This window comes from Ailuropoda melanoleuca, chromosome 1 (assembly GCF_002007445.2).
Source record: "Ailuropoda melanoleuca isolate Jingjing chromosome 1, ASM200744v2, whole genome shotgun sequence".
Lineage (NCBI taxonomy): Eukaryota > Metazoa > Chordata > Mammalia > Carnivora > Ursidae > Ailuropoda > Ailuropoda melanoleuca.
In genome coordinates, this window is record NC_048218.1 from 65615638 (window position 1) to 65637362 (window position 21725).

A 21725-nucleotide genomic window follows, 5' to 3' on the forward strand; every position below is an offset into this window, starting at 1 on the left:
ATGCTACTCCTGGGGCACAATGATGAATAAGAAATAGTCACTGAGTTCCAGAAATCAGATGAAACATGTGACAGGGATGGCATCATATAGTGTGACAAATACAAGATTTGGACCCAAAGTACTGCCCCCATCACTTATGGACATAACCTTAACAAGTTCTGAAATCACTCTGAGCCCCCAGTTCTTCCTCTATAAAAAAATGGGGAGACGGCTACCTTACCACGAGGATGAAATCACTAAGATCATATGCCTGACCCCATCGGGTACCAACAAACGCTACTTCCTCTCACACTCTGCCCCATTCCTAACCCCAGATCGATAGGAAAGATAAAATACTTTTCTTTTTTACCCTTTCTCCTCAAAAGTGAAACCAGAACAAAGTCCCTGTTTTGTGGACTGTGGGCTGGGTGAGCGAGACTAGGGTTGGCTACGTTTAGGAGGAGGGAAGCAGGAGAGCGGGACAGGGCTGGAGGGCTAGGAGCTGATCGCAAAGCCCTTGTAGGCAGTGCTGAAGAACTCTATGCAAGGCTCGGGGACATTAAGCAGGGGTGGCCCAGTCAGACCCACACTGCAGGAAGGACAAGGTGCAAGGACAGAAGTCAGGAAGCAGGAAACAGGTTTCCAAGCCACGGCAAATCCTGTCTTAATCTCCTCTAAATTCCTATAGTACAAGCAATTTGTTGAACTATTTCAAGCCTCTAATTATACACTGTCATATCCTACTGTTTTACATACACGCATTTTTCTCCAGAACTACATCAAGACTCCTGAGGACAGAAAGCACAGAAGGAAGGAGCTACTTCCCTCGAATTTCTCCAAGTGGGTGAGTACTTCCAAGTCAGAAGTGAACTAGGAAGAAGTCAGTGTGGGATGGCTACTACCGCTGGCTAAAGTGGAAATGGAGGAACTCCTCATGCTCTCATGGGTCTTCTCCGTTCCCTTCCTCCACGCTCCACGACTTCAACAGAAACATGCCTTGAGGAGGTGGGGCTGGCCCTTCGTTGTGAAGCCCACATCACTAAGCACCCAGCTCCTCGGTCTGGAGGGAAGCCTCATTCGGGCTGGGCTTCTCAAGAGACACTGAAGTATCAGCTCATCTGACTTACAGCACAGCCAGGGCCTATCACCATGTTTGCTTTCTCCGACAAGAATGAATTCCAGAGCAGAGAGGAAGAAATCTCCAGTCGTTTCAATATCTCTCCCCACCATCTTGCTCCTTTCACACTTGACTCTGTGTCAGGGGAGGCGGCCTATCGGGCTTTAGCCACCCTTATGGGCCACAGAACAGAGGAAGAGTTTCCGTCAGCCCCTGGCACTGGTGTGGCCCCGGTTATCTACGCAAGGAGGCCCCAGCACCTGGGCCCAGCAATGCTCACCCGTGGTGGCACAGTCCGGCGTACTACTCTCTTCTCACCCTCGCGGCATCCTGCACTGTGGGGGTCCTCCTATGCATGTGGGCAGAAAACAGAGCCCCACATCTGAGTTATATCTGCTGTCTTGTTCCCTCAAGCAAACAGCTGCCCCCTGACCACCCCACTCAGGCCTAGCAGGCCTTCCCCTGGGAAGAGGCCCACATAGGCACTGGATGGGTTCAGAGCCATTTGGTAGACAACTCTGGGATCCCAGGTGCTCAGAACATGGGGGATGGGTGGCTCCAGTGCACACAACCCTTAGGCAGACAGATCCCCTGCTGTGAGGTAAGGGTACAGCCAGATGAAGGAGCAGAGGTTTCTAGAATGTGGGCTCAGGTTGCCTGGATTGGAGGTAGCACTGATGAGATAAAGATCCAGAGTTTTATGAGTTCTTGAAATTATACTCTCCAGTTGACAGAGCCAAGAAAAATTATAAAAGGTAGGCAACTTTGGATTAATCAACAGACCCTGATGGAACAGTGGTTTTCTATAATAACATTATAGAAAATGTCATTAACAGTTAAATGATATTAACTCACCTCCTGACTCCATATGGTTGACTTCCTCTCATAGATCCTGGACCCTGTCAGTTCAGGCCAGATGGCCAGAGCCAGGGAAGAATGAATTCTTCTAGAATGCTTTAATTGCAGGGCCACCTTCAACTCAGAGTAAGGTACTCTCACCACTATTGGTCGATTTGGTAAGGGTCTGAAAGAGGTTTTTTTCTCTTTTTCTTTTTTTTATTGCAATATAAAATTATGACATGATGTTAGGTTCAGGTATATAACAAAATGATTCAAGATGCCTGGGTGGTCCAGTCGGTTAAGCAACTGCCCTCAGCTCAGGTCATGATCTCAGGGTCCTCAGATCCTCAGATTGAGTCCCGCAGCCATCAGGCTCCCCTGCTCCGCAGGGGGTCTGCTTCTCCCTCTCCCCGCTCATGCTCTCTCTCAAATAAATAAATTCTTTAAAAAATTATTTGATATATGTATATACTGTGAGATGATCACCACATTAAATCTAACATCCATCACAACACATAGTTAAAAATTTTTTTCTTGTGAAAAGAACTTTTAAGATCTAATCTCTTAGCAACTTTTAAATATATATTGTTAACTATAGTCCCCATGCTGTACATGACATCTCCGTGACTTATTTATTTTATAACTGGAAGTTTGTACCTTTCTGCCTTTATCCATTTTGCCCACCCTCCACCCCCAACTCTGGCAATCACCAATCTGATTCTCTGTGAGTTTGGTTTTTTTCTTTTTCTTTTTTCTTTTCTTTTTTTTAGATTCCACATATAAGAGAGATCATACAGTATTTATCTTTCTCTGTCTGATCTGAAAGACTTTTTCTCATCCTTCTCTGTGCTATGTCTTCTTTCCTATTTATTCCCATCAATTAAAGAGACAATATCTCCACAAGCATCTCACTGGGTGTTTATCAGTTAGGAATATCTTTTTGTAAAATTTCCTGTATGGATAATCACGGCCAAAGATCCTATCTAAAAAAGTGTTTAAGGCCTAGGATTTTTTGTCTTTCAGTTGCTGGTCATTATGCTCCCTCTACTGCTATACCCTCAACCCATGCCCACTCCAACCAATCCTCAATGTTCTGGTTTGTTGCTTCATGGTTTTAATGTGGCTGCTGAGCACCAGACATCGTACCTGTATTCAAGCCAGGAAGCAGAGGAGGGGTGGAACATGACAGCACCAGTGATTTTTTTTTTTTAAATCAGAAAAGCAAGAGCTTCCCGAAGTTCCATAGCCAGCTTCAGCCAGAATGTGTCATTGAGCCACCTCTAGCTGGAAGGGAAGCCTCTACAATGGCTTCTAGAGTAGAAAAGGTCAAGGGCAAAGGGAACTGGTAATGGGTTATGTTGTTGGCTGTCCAAAGGGTCTACCATAAAGTGGAAAAGCCCTAATGGATGTGAGGTACTGAGACGTACAGAGCTGAACATTTGACTGTTCGGAGCTTCTCAGAACAAGACATGAGCCACAAGGGTTATGTGGTCCCACCTTAATGACACCCAAGTCTTTTGGATAGAAAGAGGGATCGTATTGGAGGAAAGGGCTCATTAAATCCTTAGCCTGTAAATACAGGTATAATAAGGAAATGAGGGCAGGGCAGCAATAATTTTATCTTTTTTAGAAATAAAAACAAAAAGTACAAATTTGAACCAACTTCTAATTACCAGCTTCATAAGGCAGCAGGAAGCAAACCTTTATAACTTTCTCACATCCTGGTATCCACTGTGTTTCTCTGCAGTGACGGGAGGGTCCTGGTGCCCTGGTCAGAAGAAGCTGGGACATCCTCGTACCCTCCACACCAGGCTTTAAGACTTGAGCTGGTGGTGGCAACTTTAAAGAGGGGAGCAGATGGAGTTCCTGGGGGCTGCCACAGAGAAGGATTCATGCCTGCCGCAATGGCTGCCAGCCTGGGCCTAAGCAGCAGCTTGAAGGCTTAATTTTAAGGTGTCACTCATTCATAAGATTCTGCAAGAGCCCAGTTAATGAAGAGCTGAGATCCCGAGGTCGCTGTGACAGACACCAGGACTGGTTTGGTGCAGAATGAGCATCTGGAAAGGATATAGCCCAGCCCCTGGAGGGAGGGGTCTGCTGCAGGCAGGGTCAAGTGGCCACAGCAGTGAAGGGTAACAAGTACCGGATGCAGACAACCACTGGCTACACGCAGTGGGTAACCCTGTTTGGAGCTCCGTCTTTTATAAGTAGCAACAACTGCACAAAGGCCGCATCCCTCCAGGTTAACACCACCTTACTTCTCTCTTCTCTGAGGGCAGCAGGGCAGGAATACTCCCTGTTCCTGCAACCAGCATCCTCATTCTGGAAACTTCAGAGGTGGCTCTTCCCTACTGCAAAACAACCCTCCGTGCCCTTTGGTATGGTGATCACGCACACCTGCAGCATGTTAGTTTAAGAGCACTTTCAGGACGGACCACCTCTCCCTCTGCGTTTCCACTTGCAAGCTCTCAGATGGAGCCAGACACTCCATCTAAGATCTCTCTGGAACTGTCTTCCCCCAGCATGCGGCCAAGGTCTTGTTCTGCATTAATCCCAGGCAGGTTGGAAGGGGTAAGGTAGCTATGCGGGTGGACTTTTAAGGAATGCGTCCATTTTGACATATAATCTACATGCAATATAGAAAGTCAACTTTCACCAATATAAGCAAAATAAAATTCTCGGAGAATGCTGTACTTTAAGATTCCTGCAGTCCACGTTGTGAATGCTTTCAATCCACTGAATTGTTTACTTTATGATGGTTTAATTTATGTTATGTGACTTTTACCTCATTGAAAAACTACCATATTACTATACTTTTTAACTTTAGGAAGTGGTTTTACCATTCTCTTCCTCAATTCATTTTCTTTTCACATTCCTGGAGGCCAGAAATACAGGAACCGCAAGCTGTTTCTTCTCAGATAAGGAAACCCAGGTCCACAGAAGGCGTGAAGCCAACGGAGGATGGCCAAGCTGCAAGGAACTCAGTGTGCTGATGCCTAGGCCAGCACTCATTCTACAAGTTCCCAAAGCAAATACTCAAGGGCATGGTCCCTTCGTGACCTCCAAAGGCAGCAAAGGAAGTAGAAACAGCACCATGCTACAGAGGAAACTAAGTCCTCTTTCTCCCCATGTCTGCCAGAAATTGAGGAGGAGTTCATCTCTCCGAGGCAGGAGGGAAGGTTCTGGAGATGAGGTCAGTTTCACTAAGCCATTTTTTTTACATTTTATCTTTTAAGTATAAAGCTGGTGTTTTATAACACCTTCACAGAGTGGTCCAGCCACCATCGCTATCTCATTCCAGAACATCTCCATCATCCCCATTAGGAACCCTCTACCCATTAGCAGTCAGTCCCCACTCCTCCTCCCTGGCCCCGGCAACTACGAATCTATGACAGCTTTGCCTACTCTGGACATCTCGTTGCCACGGAGGCATTTGGTCTGTGGCTTTTTGTGCCTGGCCTCTCTTCCTTAGCAGAGTCTTCTCGGTGTGCATCTCTCTGCAGCATGTATCAGTAGGTCGCTCCTTTTCATGGCCTAACCCATTTCTAAATCCCCAGGGATTCTCTGAGGCTTCTCTCCTGCCAGCTGCGGGGATGTGGGGACCACAGGGCAACAGAAAGGAGCCCTCATTCTGGCAGGGCCCAGAAAGAAGAAACAGACCCCTCAGCAGTGTCTCCAACACTCCCCACGATCTTCTTCCAGGGGAAGGTGTGGCAAGGATTCTTACGTCAGATCCACCGGCAAACAGCCTTAACCACAGGACCGCAAGGAGCACGCATCGCAGTGCAGCCCATGTGCTCTCCAGACGGCGAGGGCCATCCTGCACCAGGCCAAACTGGGTGCTTAAACAAAGGCAAGGCCCAGCGTCATCCGGGATGAGGGATGCGCTTGACCCCTTCCTTCTACAAGTGTGCAGGGGCCTGCTCTTAAACTGTAGATTCATAATGCCACCTGTGAATTTCTCATCAGCTCAGCTCTCTTTCGCTCAGATCAAAGGCTTCTAGCCTTTAAAGTGTTTCCTGGAGTGGATTCCCCATGTTTAACCCAATAATACATGCCAATGTCCCTGAATTCCACATGCATCTCCATGTCAAGCTGGTGATGTGACTTCCCAGTGGCCTGAGCCAGCAGCTCGCTACAAGTCTCTCCGCTTGGCATAACCTCACTATTCTTATAGCTTTTCTTCAGTGTCCCCGTCTTCTTCTCCTTTCTAGCACAAAGTGGACAAGGGATTATCATGCCCAATTTGCAAGAAGAAATGGAGGCTCAGTAAGAGCAAGAGACCAGTATTCATTAGCAAAAGGTAAGCGAACTGATAAGGGGTCCCATCTCCCTTCCCACTGCTCTGGATGCACCAAGTGGACACACGAGAGAGCTGGTGAACAAAATGCTCCTCTGAGGGAGAAGGTGAAAGAAAAATGATGGTCTGTTCTCAACTGTCCAGATTTGAGGGCACGTATTTCAACCCAAGCTGTACAGTTCCTGCCACCAGCCCGTGTCCTCTTCTATAATTAGACAGCACGCACCCAGAACATGGCCTACATTAACAGCAAAACGTCTCCACGCCCATTCCCACCCCTGAGTTCTCCAGCACAGACCAAAGTCAACCATAAACCAAACAAGTCAGGTAAACTGACAGATATTCACTTTATGTGTGGGTCCGAAGAAAACCAGGCTTCCACGAGAGCCAGCCTGCTGGGGAAAGGGCTGTGGGAGCAGTGACGACCCTGCCCCATCTCCTCTCCAGCCAACCCTCCAGCCACACTTCTTACCCTCCCTTCAAACTTGGCGGTGGCTCCTTCTCTGATGCAGAGGTTCCGAGGGGGCACAATGAAAGCAGGGGCCTCGGTCAGGGGCACGGAACCGACTCTCGAGTGATCCACACTGACGGGGGTTTTAGAAACCTGTGTTGAGGCGGCCAGCTTCACATCCCCCATGGTCTGCGAACAGGAAGGAAGACCAGGTCAGATGAGACAAAGTGCAGCCCCTCGTCCCTGTGCATGGCCAGCATTCCCAGTGTGCGGGTGGGGCCCCCGGGTCGTGGGTTCTGGGGTCGGCCCGGAGCTCCTCTCTGGGAATGAGAGGTTCTGTGTCCTCCACAGGCAAGGCTGCCAGGGTGAGGCCCATCCCACCCCAGACACCAGCACCAGGGCCAGAGACCTGCCTCCCCCAAACCCTATGGAAAACTTTTAGGAAAGGGGTAGCTGGGGCAAGAACAGAGGGACCAGCTGATCTCAGCATTTTTACAGCTGACATCTAAGACCAGTATTTAATAGTCATTGGCTCTTCAGTATCAATAAGCAAGTCAGGCACTCACGGTAGGAAGTAAAAGCTGCTTTTGTTTAACTATGAGAGCTCACGGGCTAAAGAAAAACAGAATCCATCTTCTCAGAAAGGAAAAAGTTTGGGGTTAACACAGCAAGGATCCTGGCTGAGGTAAGGAGAGGTGAGGGTGAGATGAATGGAGGAAGGGAAGCGCGTCTAGGGAGGACATCCCACTTCTGGGGACTAGATGGTGGAAAGCCTTGCAGGTCACAGAATGTCAGAGAAGGGAGCATTCTAAGATTATTCAGGCTAATTCCTCCATTTGCAACTGAGGCCTAGAGAGGGTAAGTCACTAGCCCAAAGAGACAAAGCAAAATGATGTCATCACTGGCAAGAATACCTCAAGCCCCTTGTTCCTGGCACAGGCCCCAGCTGGGACTAGACAGGATGTCGATGGGGGCTGGCAGGTTAGCTGGGACACAGGGACTTCCTTAGGATTGATTCCAGAAGTGGAATTAGAAACAGGTGCGACTCTGAGCTCTTGGTGGCGAACAGCAGAATAGACTCTGGGTCTCATAAACAGGGTAGGGACTTGTGGGAAAGATGGGGAAAGAGGAGCTCCTCAAATCCCCAGGAAAGACTGGAGGACAAGGCTGGGAAAACAGGCAGCAGCTGAGAGAAGCCGGGTGGTCAGAACCCAGGCAGCCCGTGGATACCCACAGCCACCACCTGGAGCACATCCTAAGTCCCCCTGCTCCAAGTGCCAAGTCCAGGTGGGAGCCTCACCAGGCTGCACCAGCTCGAGATTGGGTACCACGTCCTACTTGCATGGAACAGTGGTGTCAGGGGCATGTAATTAGTTTGTTTAAATTTATAACATCTCATAAAAATAAAGTAGGGCTATGCTCACGTTAAAGTAACAAAGACCTAGGTTCGTTTATAACAGGGCACATCCCCTGCCTGACAAAACCAGCTTTCTCTTTTGCTGATAAGGTATTAGCTGTGCAAACAAAATCTTTTCCAAATGATAAGACTCACAGGTTCACGGCAGTAGATAACAATATATGCAAAACTTCTGTAGCACTTACCATCCACCAGGAACTATTCTAAGCACTTTCAAATAACAGCTCATTTGCTCCTCATATAAACACTAGAAGACAGTTAATCTCATCATCCCCATTTTATGGATTAGAAACTGAGACACAGCAAGATAAAGAAATGTGCCCAAGGTCATGGCATTTAGTAGGGGCCAGACCGGCACTTGAACCCAGACATCTGGCGCCAGAGCTCCCATTCCTAACCCGTGGCCCGCTTGCCCTCCGTAAGCAGTTGGAGTTGGCTGGTGGCAAGGGGCTCTGAGGTTGGGGTAGCCAGCGAGGGAGCCGCTAGCATATGCACAGGAAATTAAGGTTTTCTGCAGGTCAAAACATACCATGAACAACACTGAAAGATGGATGGGATAAAGTGTGTGCAGCAAAAACAAGGGACTGGACTACTTTGCAACGAAGGAAACAGCCTCCCAGATAGGTGGGCAGAGGCTATGACTTGAGCTGCTCACTGAAGACAGACACATGGCCACTAAATGAAGGGACACTGCCTGGTGCGGGTAAGACTGTGGTAAGGTGGCACATTCACCTCGGGGGAGGGACATAAAAATTGGCGCCATCTCTCCAGAAAGCAATTTGGCAAAGAGACTCTGGAAAAGAAAAGTCCATCTCTCCTCCCAGAAACCCTACATTTAGCAATGTATTATTGGGAAAGCATCAGAGATGCAGCACAAAATTTATATCTAAGGATGCTAATCACATTATTTATAGCAGAAGAAATAGAAAAATAATCCTGAAGTAGAAACAGAAAGAAAGCCCCAGTTAAGTGTCTAACACTGAGAACTGGGGGAACACAGTGGAATATGAGGCAGGTATACGAGTTTATGTTCACAAGGAAAATGATGAAAGGAACTGAAAGATATAGAAATCTTAAACTCAACTTAAATTTTAATATGGAAAATTTCAAACATACAGAAAAGTAGAAAGAATGATAAAATGAGTACTTTAAATACCCATCGCCTAACTCCAACAATTAACATCTTGCCACATTTCTGTCATTGTAGTTTGTGTGTATTTGGGCAACCATTTTATTTTTTTTTATTTTTATTTTTATTTTTAATTTTATTTTATTATATTGTGTTAATCACCATACAGTACATCCCCAGATTCCGATGTAAAGTTTGATTTCATTAGTTGTGTATAACACCCAGTGCACCATGCAATACGTGCCCTCCCTACTACCCGTCACCAGGCTATCCCCTTCCCCCACCCCCTCCCCTCTGAAGTCCTCAGTTTGCCTCTCACAGTCCATAGTCTCTCATGTTTCATTCCCCCCTCTGATTACCCCCCTTTTCTTTATCCCTTTCTTCCCCTACCGATCCTCCTAGTTCTTATGTTCCATAGATGAGAGAAATCATATGATAATTGTCTTTCTCTGCTTGACTTATTTCACTTAGCATTATCTCCTCCAGTGCCGTCCATGTTGCAGCAAATGTTGAGAATTCGTTCTTTCTGATAGCTGAGTAATATTCCATTGTATATATGGACCACAGCTTCTTAATCCAGTCATCTGTTGAAGGGCATCTCGGCTCCTTCCATGATTTGGCTATTGTGGACAATGCAGCTATGAACATTGGGGTGCATATGGCCCTTCTCTTTACTACGTCTGTATCTTTGGGGTAAACACCCAGTAGTGCAATGGCTGGGTCATAGGGTAGTTCAATTTTTAACTTTTTAAGGGACCTCCACACTGTTTTCCACAGTGGCTTGGGCAACCATTTTAAAGTCATCGCGATAGGTGCGCCTGGATGGCTCAGTCGTTAAGCGTCTGCCTTTGGCTCAGGGCGTGATCCCAGCATTCTGGGATCGAGCCCCACATCAGGCTCCTCTCCTGGGAGCCTGCTTCTTCCTCTCCCACTCCCCCTGCTTGTGTTCCCTCTCTTGCTGGCTGTCTCTCTCTCTCTGTCAAATAAATAAATAAAATCTTTAAAAAAATAAAAAATAAAAAAGTCGTTGTGATATTTTAATGGCAAAAATCAGGATATATTCATTCACTCAATTAAAACTGATTTCTTGACCATCAACCATGTGCCAAGTTAGGTGTTTGAGATACAGCAGTGAACAATTACGTGTGTGTGGTAAGTGTGGTAACATGGTGGTAGGGAAGGAATGGGGTTCTCAAACCCTGCAGAACCCCCTAGGACCACACCCCAGAGGGAACCCTGCTCCCTCTGTCCTCTTCCGGTGCCACTGCAGTAAGGTGACAGACACACTCTGCTGCCAGCACAGGGGACGGCTAAGGGTGGGGGCAGGGAGCATGAGGCTCAGACCCTGCCGCAAATCCAGCCATGAGCTGCAAGCTACTTCAAGTCTCTTGGCCTCCATTTCCCCTTCTGTAAAACGGGTGGGATAACATCAGCCTCAGAAGGCTGAGGGGAGGATGGGAGTGAGAGCACAGACAAAACACACAGCACGAGAGGGGTTCAATCAGTAGTAGCCGATCAACGCTGTCATCATTCAGTTCCCAAAGAGAAGCCGGTCTCCCCACCCTGCAGGACACAGGCGCTCTTCACCGGGGCCAGCAAGGAGCCCAGTCCGGCCCAGTCACCTTCAGGGAAAGGGCATCTGAGCGGGATTACTGTGACCAGCAGCAGGAAGCAGATGGCAGAGGTCCGTGAGGAGGCAGGGGAGGCAGCCCTGAGGCCCACGGCAGCCTCCCTCGGCACGGTCGTGTCTGTTCCAGCAGCACGGCTCAGAGCAGTCGCCCCAGTCCTGCCAGGCAGCTCTGACTATGTTCCTCTCACAAATGACACTAAAGCTCAGAAATAACACTTGTCCAAGGTCACAGAGCTAAGAAGTAGAAACCAAAACCAAGTCTGACCTCAGTCCCACCCTGGAGGCCTCCTAGAGCACCCCATGACCCCGACGAGGCATCTCCTACTGTCTCTAGTCAAGGGAGATAAAACAGCAGAGGCTTGGGAGTGGCACAGAGGGTGGGGGACAGGGGATGTTCTCCCCTTCTGCTCTTAGGCCTGGCTTTGAACGACACAAGACTTCTGTGGAGCTGAAAACTCGGAGTGGTGACATCAGGCTCAGGACCCTCTCTGCATATCATCCTGATCCAAGATCTTCTGAGGTCTGTCTAAAAGCTCCTGAAGGTCCTGGATGCCATCATCAAAGGGAAAGTGCTTAGCTTCAAGAACAAAGAAGACAGAAGTCATCTATCCCTAGGGGAGGTTTGGCTTCATGGACAGAAAAGCAACAGGCAAGTCAGTATAGCCAGGAGACATCCAGTCCCCCACAAGGTGGTTGTGGGGGGTAGTTTCTTAACTATCGGGTGGGCAGGACCAGAGCCCAGTCCCAGGCTGGCCAGACACACCAAACAGCTTCACTCAGCCCATCGCCCCGCCCACTGCCATCAGCAGCATAAACAGAATCCATCCACATTGACAAGTAATGGTTACTGACATAACTGGAATGTTCTATCAGAAAAATAATAATAAATCAGGGGGGCCTGGCTGGCTCAGTGAGTACAGTATGTGACTCTTGATCTCACGGTTTTGAGTTCAAACCCCCCCACTGGGCGCAGAGATTACTTAAAAATAAAATCTTTAAAATAATAATAACAATAAATCAAACCAAACCATCCTTATTCCCTTCTAATCTCTTGTCCAGCCTGATGACCACATTTGTCAAGAAGACCAGAGGGGCTGGGTAACTTTTGACATGATTTCTTTACTGGCAGAGCAGTGCTCAGTGGCTGGAAACACACCCAGCTCCGGGTTCATTCAATACCAGTTAAATGCAGATCAAAGGACAGAGAATTAAGAAGAGAGAAAAATGGAGGAGGGGGTCAAAGAGAGCTGGAGGCAGCCCCCCACACACAACAGTCAGGCCAAAGCTCACCTCCAAATAAGGTTTCCACAAGTAACGTAATTTGTTAATCATCTCAAGCAGCACTAGTTAACTTGACTTTCATTTGATCAAAAGCACTTTAAATTGTTTCTTGAACCTAGAAAAGAACATTTTCAACTATGGCCAAAAGAGAGTGAACTCTGAAGCAAAAAGACTCAGAAGAAATGTTAAAAACTAGGGATGAAGTTATATGGCAGAATGAGTTTAGAGAAACCAGCCGTCCTCCTCCCTACACAAAGTGCATACATTTAACACCATGGTGGTCTTTAAGCACCTGACCCGGCAGCAGGCGTCCTGGAAATACCACACCTTCTCTCTAGGGCCCAGCTCCCAGCAGGCTCTGCACTGAAAGCCTGGCAGCCAGCCGTGAACACCCCCGCCCCCCCACACCCGGGGGGAGGCAGCAAACCACCCAGGTGCAAGGGCCCCAGGCAAGGACGGCTCCGCTCTCCTCACCTTAATCTTCTCTCTGCGGGGCATTCAGATCCTGACCAATTCCCTAATCGCTCCTCACACCCCAGCGGCCCCTCGGCTGGAGGCTGTGCCATGTGGACTTGCCGTGACCCACAGGCGCGCACCATGGGGCAGAGCCACGCAGCCGAGCACCGACGTGCCTTACCGTGGCCTCTTCCCCGGGCAGCTCTCCCAAGAGTCGGGACGGGAGGGCAGCCCCGCTTTACCGCTGGGCTGCAGAGAATCCTGTCCAACGCCCGTCTGAGGAGGAAGGCAGTGAGGGAGAGCCAGGCACGCTGTGGAGCCCAGGGCTAGACTGAAAAGTGAAGGGCCGTTTGCCTGACGCTGCTCGCAGATGTTGCAACTTGCCTTGTGCCGGGCAGCCAACTTCACTCCGTCAGGGAGATCTGTTGTTCGAATCCGCCCAGCTGGGGTGACCTTTGAAACCCCTGGCTTCCAGCTGCAGAGGCTCTCAATGGCGTCCTGGGGAGACCAGGAGTGGAAGCTCACAGGTTCTTGTTCAGAGCTGCCAATTCCAATCTCAGCGGGGAGCGAAGGGAGGATGCTGTCAAGCAGAGAGCTGAACCCCTGAAGGGGCTGGGCACAACCCCAGTGCCACATCTGGCCTGGAGTGTCACTCACCCCTTGGCACATCTGGCATGCGATTACCACACAGGGCTCATGGGATATGTGCCTCCTGAGACCCAGCTCTTTCCTCCTTAAGCTGAAGAAGCCCTGCTTATGATCCCTGGAGTGGGAGGGAAGCCCAGAGAACAGATGGATGGGGAACTCCCGCGCTGCAATTGTCTTAAGGAATCTGGGCTAAGATTTGAACCGGGCTCCAAGTGTTCATGTCACACACAGGACCCAGCAGGGCTCCTTCTGACCCCTGAGGAGCTTCAGGACGGGCCCTTGGTGCATACCTCTAAAACATGGTAGCAAGGTGATACTCAGCCCAGTCCTCCTCCTCCAGGAGAGAGAAGGATTTCCATAGTTCCAAAGGAATCTCTCACACTATGCAACTCACGCCATGGGACAAACTGCAGATGTCTGAAATCAGGAATGACACGGATTTAAGCTTTTCCATTGGGCCCTGTCTGAGCCTGGACTAACTGGTACTGTTCTAACAGCTAAGGGACCCCTTACCCTCTAGCTCAGCAGTTCTCAAATTTTTGGTCGCAGAGCCCCCTTTATGCTCCTAGAAATTAGTGAGGATTCCAAAGAGCTTTTGTTTGTGAGTTCTTGCTAACAATATTTACTGTGTTCAAATTTAAAACTAATAATTCATTCAAAAACATCAATAAGCCCATATGTTAATATAAATAACAGTTTTAAAAGAAAAAATATATTTTCCAAAACAAAAAAAAAAGTTTAGTAAGAAGAATTGTTCATTTTTGCAAATTTCTTTAATATCTGGTTAATAGAAGACAGCTAGACTTTCATGCCTGCTTCCACATTCAGTCTACTGTGTTATCACAGTGTATTTGCAGCTGCTGGAAAACTCCACTTGAGAGAGAAAGAGAGTGAAAAAGGCAAATGCCATCTTATTACAAAGATGATTTGGACCTCTGGGCTCCTGAAAGAGTCTCAGGGATCCCAAGGATCTGCTGGGGGCACACTTCGAGAACTGTTGCTTTAACCCATCCCCCTGTTTTCCCCATTACCATCTGCTCTCATGTCTATCTTCCTAAAAATGCACAACTAGAAAGGGGAAGAGTGGTTTCATAGGAGTAGTGGAGTGCGGCTTTGAGGAATGGGGGAGGAGGTGGGTGAATCGATATCTAATTTGGCTCCACCTTTTCTTCCAAAGAAAATGGTTGAACAAACGTGCACCTGAGAGACTTGAAGCTGAAACAGATACTGATGAAGAGAATGCCTGTAAGTCAGTTAAGTCCTTGGCCAAGACTGAATATAAACTCCAGACCTCTGGAAGACATGGTAGATATTTGAATATTTTATGGCTAATAAAGGAAGAAAGAAATCCAAAAAACAAGGCTGTTCACCACTGAGGAATGGAGGTAAATTCAGATCTAAGTCTTCTTAGATGAAAATGTCTGGTGGTGGCAACAGGACTGGAAAGTCATTTGGAGTTGGACAGAACTAAGGACAATGAAGTGGACAAAAACACGGGAGATACGTCTATCAAACCTGTGGGTAAGACTAAGCAAGTAGGAACAGCTAACATGCTAAACACAGCTAGCCTGTTCACTACAGCCCTGAAAGTCAGCAAAATGGACCAGAGCTTGCAAGGAAACTTAAAGGGACAATTTTTAAATTGAATACTTAGGCTCGGGAGCAAAAACAGGGGCACTGGAGTGCCACGTTTGGTTGAGCATCCAACCCTTGGTTTCGGCTCAGGTCACGGTCGTGAGACGGAGCCCTATGTCAGGCTCTGTGTCCAGCTCTGAATCTGCTTGAGACTCTCTCTCCCTCTTCCTCTGCCCCTCCCTCCCCACACTCTCTCTAATAAATAAATAAATCTAAAACAATACAAAACAACACAACACAACTACCCAAGTACAAAACGGCTGACTGGAAACATTGCACTCAGACCTCTGGTCCCACAGAGGTTAGGCTAGTCCCATGTTAGCAGCATGCATCAAATCCCTTATGTCCTCTCTATCCCACAGCTCACAGATGACCGTCACGGAGTTGTGTTGTTCTATGATTAACATCTGTCTCCCCTACTGAACACAAACCCCCCGGGTCAGACATCCCGAGTGTTTCACTAACTACTGTATCCCCAATGCCTACGGTACTAATGAGCACACGAAAAGTTCTCAACAAATACTTGTGGGATACATGAGTGAATAGAAAGTTGGGCTAAAAAAAGTATTGAAAAAAAAAATCTCTTCCAAACTAGGACACACTTAACTCTTATCATATAGGAAATCTTGAGAACGTTAGAGAGAAGATGTAGGGAAAGAAGCCAGTGAACAGGTCACTCCAAGTCACTCCAATAAAACAATCTGCCCCTCTGGAGCCAATAGGTATTTGGTTCCAGACACATGGGTGCTAGTCTGGCTTTAAACCGGGCATGTGACTCGTGTGCCCTTTCCACTCTGCTTCTCAGTCTTCCAGTGTGTGAAATGGGCACGATGATGTCCTGCCTTGGAGTCTAGGATAGACTGAGTTTCCTGCTGGCATTTCCAAGGGACTCGGAGCCAGGTCCCTGGCTTCCCAAGTGAAAGCACGCCAAGGCAGCCCATCCTGTCCCCCACAGCTGAATTCTTCCCTGAGCCACCAGGCAGGTGGCTGTCCCCTGGGCTTCCTGGGCCTTTCCTCTGGAAAAGCACATTAAAGGAGGGGCTGGGTTTCTGCAGACAGATGAGCTGCCCACGTCAGCCCGGCCACATCAGCAGAGCAGCAGACCATGGGCAGGAGGAGGATGGTGGCTCAGCAACACCTCGCCAAGTGCCCACATCTTTGGCAGAAAGTTATTTTTAAATTTTCTTAAAAGGGGATAGACACACACACACACAGATCAAATCAAATAAACACACCCAACCGCACACACAGTGTGAACCAGCGAGGCCTGGTCTCCTGGTGCTACTCTCTTCCTGTTGGGATTCTTGCTTAATTTGGGATTTAATGAGAACAGGCTGAGAGAAGCTTTTTGCAATAAAAGTCACATGCAAAAAAAAAAAAAAAAAAAATCAAAGCCAGAACCAGAAACCCTGATTATAACAAAATTAGCAAAAGGCACATTTCTACCACAATTAGCCAACAATCCTAATGCTCATTTTGTTATCACGTGTTACTGCCACAGAAGTAAATCTGGGATCACCAGTGTGTTGATCCAACCACCCCCTTCTCAAACACCATGCCTCCTCCCTCCATTCTGTTAAGTCACACCAACTGCACCGAGTTTTTTAAACCCCACAAGATGAGCGCTGGGATACTCATGTAGGGGCAGCCCCCACCATCCTCAGGCCGTGGGAGCCCAGAAAATTGCCTCGGAGAACAAGTACTGCGCTCACGGCTCCCATCCCCAGGATGCCCCACGGAGGGGAACAGACCACTCGACAGTCAGATGCTGCGTTCTCCACCGCTAAACTGTGTGGCCTGAGGACGGTGAAAACCTCTGAAAGTCTTAGTTTACTTATCTGTAAAACGGGGCTCCCACAAATACCCCACTCCCTATGAGGTCGCCTCGAGGGTTGGCAATGTGTATGAAGAGCAGCCCAGCCCAGTCTCTGGCAGAGAGTAAGTGCTCAATCCACGGCAACTGCTGTAGTTAACATCACTGCTGTTGTTTTAAGATCTCTTTCAGAAGCTCAGAGAGTAGAAGCAGCCTTGGCCACACACAGGACCACTGGAGAAACTGGGAGGCATCGCTGGAGGGTAAAATGGCATCTGAGAGACAGTCAGCAACTCTGGTACTCTGTGTGGCTGCACCCTGACCAGCTGTACAACCTTAAGAAATCACTGCCCTTCTCTCCCTATGCTCCTCTCTCTGTGTGGCCTGATGGGCCTCTCTGGACACTTCCTGCCCTAGTGCACCTGTGTCTCTAGGACTGCCGCCAGCCCTCCATGGGACACCTGGGCAAGAGGAAAAGGTTCAGCAGAGGGAGCCAAGCCCAGAGCAGGAACATGACGCAGGACACCAGGAGAGGAGGAAAGAAGCTTCTGTTCCCAGTCCACCACGCAGGGCTGCACAGGCTGGGTGGCCGAATCAGGCAGGCACACCTGTCATCAAGGCACACCTGCAAGATGCCAGCACCTGCCATGAGGACAGAGACAGGGCCAGTGCTAAGCATGGGCACTACGTGATTATTCCAGCTTTGCAGCCGCTGGCCAGCTCCCAAGTTGAGCCTCTGATTCGATGAGTCTGTCCAGAGAGAAACTGGGGCTGAAAACACTGAGGGGAAACCCCAGGAAAAATAGGAGAAAAAGAGAGAACCAATAATAGCTACGATTTGTGAGCACGTACTAGGTGTCAGGAGTACTCCTGCTGTACTTAATGTGACTGACCTCACTGAATCTTAGAATGGCAAATATTAACAGCAAAATTAATGGGGAGAGTGTTGGGGGAGTATCATTCACTCATAAAGTAAATGGAACATATTCTTTTTCTTTCCACTACTTGATTCTTCCCCCACCCCCCACCCCAGTCCAACCAACATTTAGTAACTTAGTGACAGAGGGTTGAAGGAAGATCTAGAAAGGAGAGGGAGAAGGAGTAAAGGAAAGGCCACGACTCCGTGCCATGAGTCGGCCTGCCCCTCCTCTCCTGCTCTTCTGAGAAGACCAGGAAAGCTCTGGAAAAGAAGGCCCAGAAAGGAAGTGGGCATCATGATGCTGCTGACCACTCCCTGCCCCAGAGGGGGCTCTGAGCAGCTACTCTAGCTCCGACTGGCCTGTCCCATCCCTTCTTTCTGAGTCTGCCTAAAGCCCGCGCTACCCTCTCCGCTTTCTGCAGCAAGCTGGAGGGTGGTGATGATCTGAAGGGACAGGCCTAGAGGACTTAGATTCTAAGAACACAGATGGACACGAAGGATGAACAGAGCTCGCGCAGGCGTGGCTGCTGAACATGGCCCCTGAGACTCTGCACACAGTTTATGGGAGATGTCAGCATCCCCTGGCCATTTCTCCTGGGAAAATAACTCTGTGGTGGGCCAGAATCAGCCTGATTGGAGAGAAACTCCGAGGTCTGAGGAGACAGAACGAGGAGGACCCCTTTGTGGGAGTCCTGCCTTTCCATGTGAGAGCCTCAGGCCCTGGGCTGGAACAGTGTCTTCCAAGGAGTGGGGCAGCAGGAAGCCCTGCCGACAGGAGAGGCTGCAGAGATGAGAAGCGCTGACAAGGACCAAGGCAGTTTGAAGACTCTCTCCAGCCAGGAGCCATCCACAGCCCCTGCTGGACCTCCTGGGGCCCAGGGCAGGGCTATCGCCCATCTGGCTCTAGCATGTGTGTCCTTCACTCAAGCTTCGCTTCCTTAGAGGCCTAGGGACGCTTCTCTTGCAAATCCTCTCCCTTGTGACACAGCAGAGGAAAATGAGGCACGGGCCAACCTGATGTGTCAGCTCCCTGGGCCCCGATTTGAAATTCAAGTTTGCAGCTGGTTTCTAATTACTCCCACCAACACAATCTGTCTCCTCTGGCTAAAGCCAAGGCCTGGCAAACTGTTACGATTTCTAGTGTTCCTTCCACCCTTGACTAGCACTGAGATGAGAAGGCAGGTGCGAGAGAAGCAGAATGAGGAGGGAGCCAAGGCTGGGTGTCTCCAACATGCCGGAGGAGGGAGGGTGCTAAAGCCAGCCGGGTTTTCCCCATGCCATTTTCAGGCCGGCTGCCTCAGCTAGAGAGAAAGGACCAATTCCTCTGCTAGGGTCAAGCCCAGAACTGTATCAAAAACACAGCTGGAGTAACCACCAGTCCCAGGACAAGGGTAACAACAAATTGGCAATTTAAGAGCAAGCTAGGGGATGACCGCCAGCCAATGGCCTTCAGTGAGGGGACCCATCACAGGCTTTGTTGTCAGACAAAAATGGCTGGACTTGAACCTGCCTCTGGCACTTAGTAGCTGAATGACCTGGGTGACTTACTTCATCTCTCTAAACCTCAATTTCCCTGTCTGTAAATCTGTTTTGTGGGGCTCTGTGGAAATTAGAAGCCACTTCAAGCATCTAACACGGAGTAAATACTTGGAATACCCAATACATTGTAACTGTAACATGCAAAGTAACTTCTAACAATGCCTGGCACACAATCCCTCCTTCAAATATAAATATTTGATGATTATCAAATAATTGATCGTTATCAATTGATAAAAGTCAATTATTACGAAGAATAAGAGGTATCACATTTCACTTAGGTGTTCCAATTTATCTTAATATTGCTGCAAACATTGCCCTATTGCAAAGAGTGGATTACTAATCACGCTCGAATGTTGCCTTGTGTTCATCAGTTACCTGTCACTGGCTAGACAATATGCATTGCTCTCACCCTCCCAAATTCTGGATCACAGAACATGAGGCCTGGAAGGGGACCTAAATCATCTATTCCAACCCCCTTTCCTCTTATTTTACAGGTGAAGAAACTGGGGCCCAGAGTTAACAAATGTACCCTCATAGACAGGTGCAGGGATCTCTGAGGTTTGTGTGGCATGGCCCACGGCCATCGAGGCAGGTGAGCCCTGCAGTAGACAGCTGAATTAGAAGTAGGGAGATGATAGGGGCGCCTGGGTGGCACAGCGGTTAAGCGTCTGCCTTCGGCTCAGGGCGTGATCCCAGCGTTATGGGATCCAGCCCCACATCAGGCTCCTCCGCTATGAGCCTGCTTCTTCCTCTCCCACTCCCCCTGCTTGTGTTCCCTCTCTCGCTGGCTGTCTCTATCTCTGTCAAATAAATAAATAAAATCTTAAAAAAAAAAAAAAGAAGTAGGGAGATGATAATGCATGTCTAAGACAAATGAAACTCATCTGAAAAAGGGATGTTTTTGAGTTACAAAGGACGGTTTGAGTTAAGAGAAGTTTAGAGAGTTACAGTCTTTAAACTGATTGAGGCTGGGTTGTGGAGGGCGTAGAGGATAGCAATGCTCTTCGCTAATGCTGCCAAAAGGGCTTTTGTTTAAAATTAACATTAAGCTACTGACAACTTACAAAATGCTTTCCTAATCCAGATCTCACCTCAACTTCACCATATATTGAGGTATGTTATAACCACATTTATTGATGGGAAATCTGAGGCTCTAGGACCAAGTGACATGTCTGAGGTCATATAGCTAATAAAGCAGAAGTGGAATCCAATCCTCCTTAACTCCAAATCCTAGCTCTATTTGGTAACATGCTCGGGAAGAATTCATCAAGATATGTTAAATCTTATTATCACAATAAGTACCATGCCCAACAGGAAATTTCCAATGCAACAACTTGGTGATATTCTCTGAGATTTATTGGAATGCTATCTGATGGGTACAAATTTGACTAATGCAGTCAATCCCTTGCCCAGGGAAAGCCCCTTATATTTGTCCCAAATAAATGGGTGACTTCATTTCAATCCCTCATGCCTGAGAGAGAGTCCCTGCGTATGGCTAATCACCAGCAAATCTATGCAGGGCCTGGACCAGCATCGGCAGGTCTGCCTCCCCACCCCGACCCCCGCCACACACACGGATGCTCTCCCTTCCCATTCACAGGCCAGAAATCTGTGTTCTTCCCCGAGGCCTGCTGCTCTTCTCCAGGCTCCCTCCATTCTCCTCCCATTGGCTGCGCACGACCCCAGACTGCGGCCTTGGGTGCTGCATCAGAACTGCCAGGAGGGCGCCTTGGCAGTGTGACAAGTCCTATGTTGCCACATGCAGTTCACCCCTTGCCCTCACCCGCCCTCCCATGATATGAGGGCCCATCCCCAGGACAGCTTCCAGCTGTAGAGGAGAAACAATGGCTTAGTGTTTCCTGGAACTCACCTGGGGTGATGGAGGGCTGCCAACCCAACCCAGTCAGGTTTATCAGCCCACAGGCCAACAGTCAGGCTCAGACACAGCCCTGCTCCTCCAGCCTTCTTTGTCCTTCATTTGCAGGGGCTGCATCTTCTCCCTCCCTTCTGCTGCTTCCACCCCTACCTAACACGGCCCAGTCCCACTGGGGGCAGGGGCACAGGGGAGCATGCCCTCCGAGGGTTCTTCAGGGTTCCTGGGTACCACTTACCGTAGGAACCTGGGATGTCGGAGCTGGGAGGGGTCTTAGAAATGATGCAATCGCACCTCCACCCCCACAGGGGCACCTCTGTGTGCCCTTTGGGGACACTTGAGGCCATCTCATCCCAGAACATCAACTATACTCGAAGAGTGGGAGAAGGGTTTTATATTAAAACCAATGCATTCTGTGGCACCTGGGTGTTTCAGTTGGTTAAAGGTCTGACTCCTGGTTTCGGCTCAGGTCATGATCTCAGCGTTGTGGGATCAAGCCCCACAGTCAGGGCTCTTCGGTCAGTGAGGAGTCTGCTTGGGATTCTCCCCCTCCCCCTCCCCATCTGCCCCTCCCTCCCTACTGCTCATGCTCTTGCTCACGGGCATGTGTGCACGCTCTCTCTCAAATAAATAAATAAAATCTTAAAAAAACACCCAATGTATTCACATTATTGTATAAAACAACAACTATAGGTAGA

General features: G+C 48.6%; 1 protein-coding gene across 3 annotated transcripts in view; it reads right to left on the bottom strand.

Moving 5' to 3' along the window:
* The window catches only part of MYLK (myosin light chain kinase), a 263098-nt gene that overhangs the window by 166596 nt on the left and 74777 nt on the right, over positions 1 to 21725 (bottom strand). For 2 of the 3 annotated variants that reach the window (XM_034659556.1, XM_034659553.1), the window contains exon 3: positions 6709 to 6876. In XM_034659556.1, the coding sequence (XP_034515447.1) occupies positions 6709 to 6873 (165 nt within the window). In that variant the 5' untranslated portion in view covers positions 6874 to 6876. Of the gene's footprint in view, positions 1 to 6708; positions 6877 to 12781; positions 12806 to 21725 lie in introns of those variants that run through there. The other variant, XM_019803103.2, reaches the window with a different exon arrangement.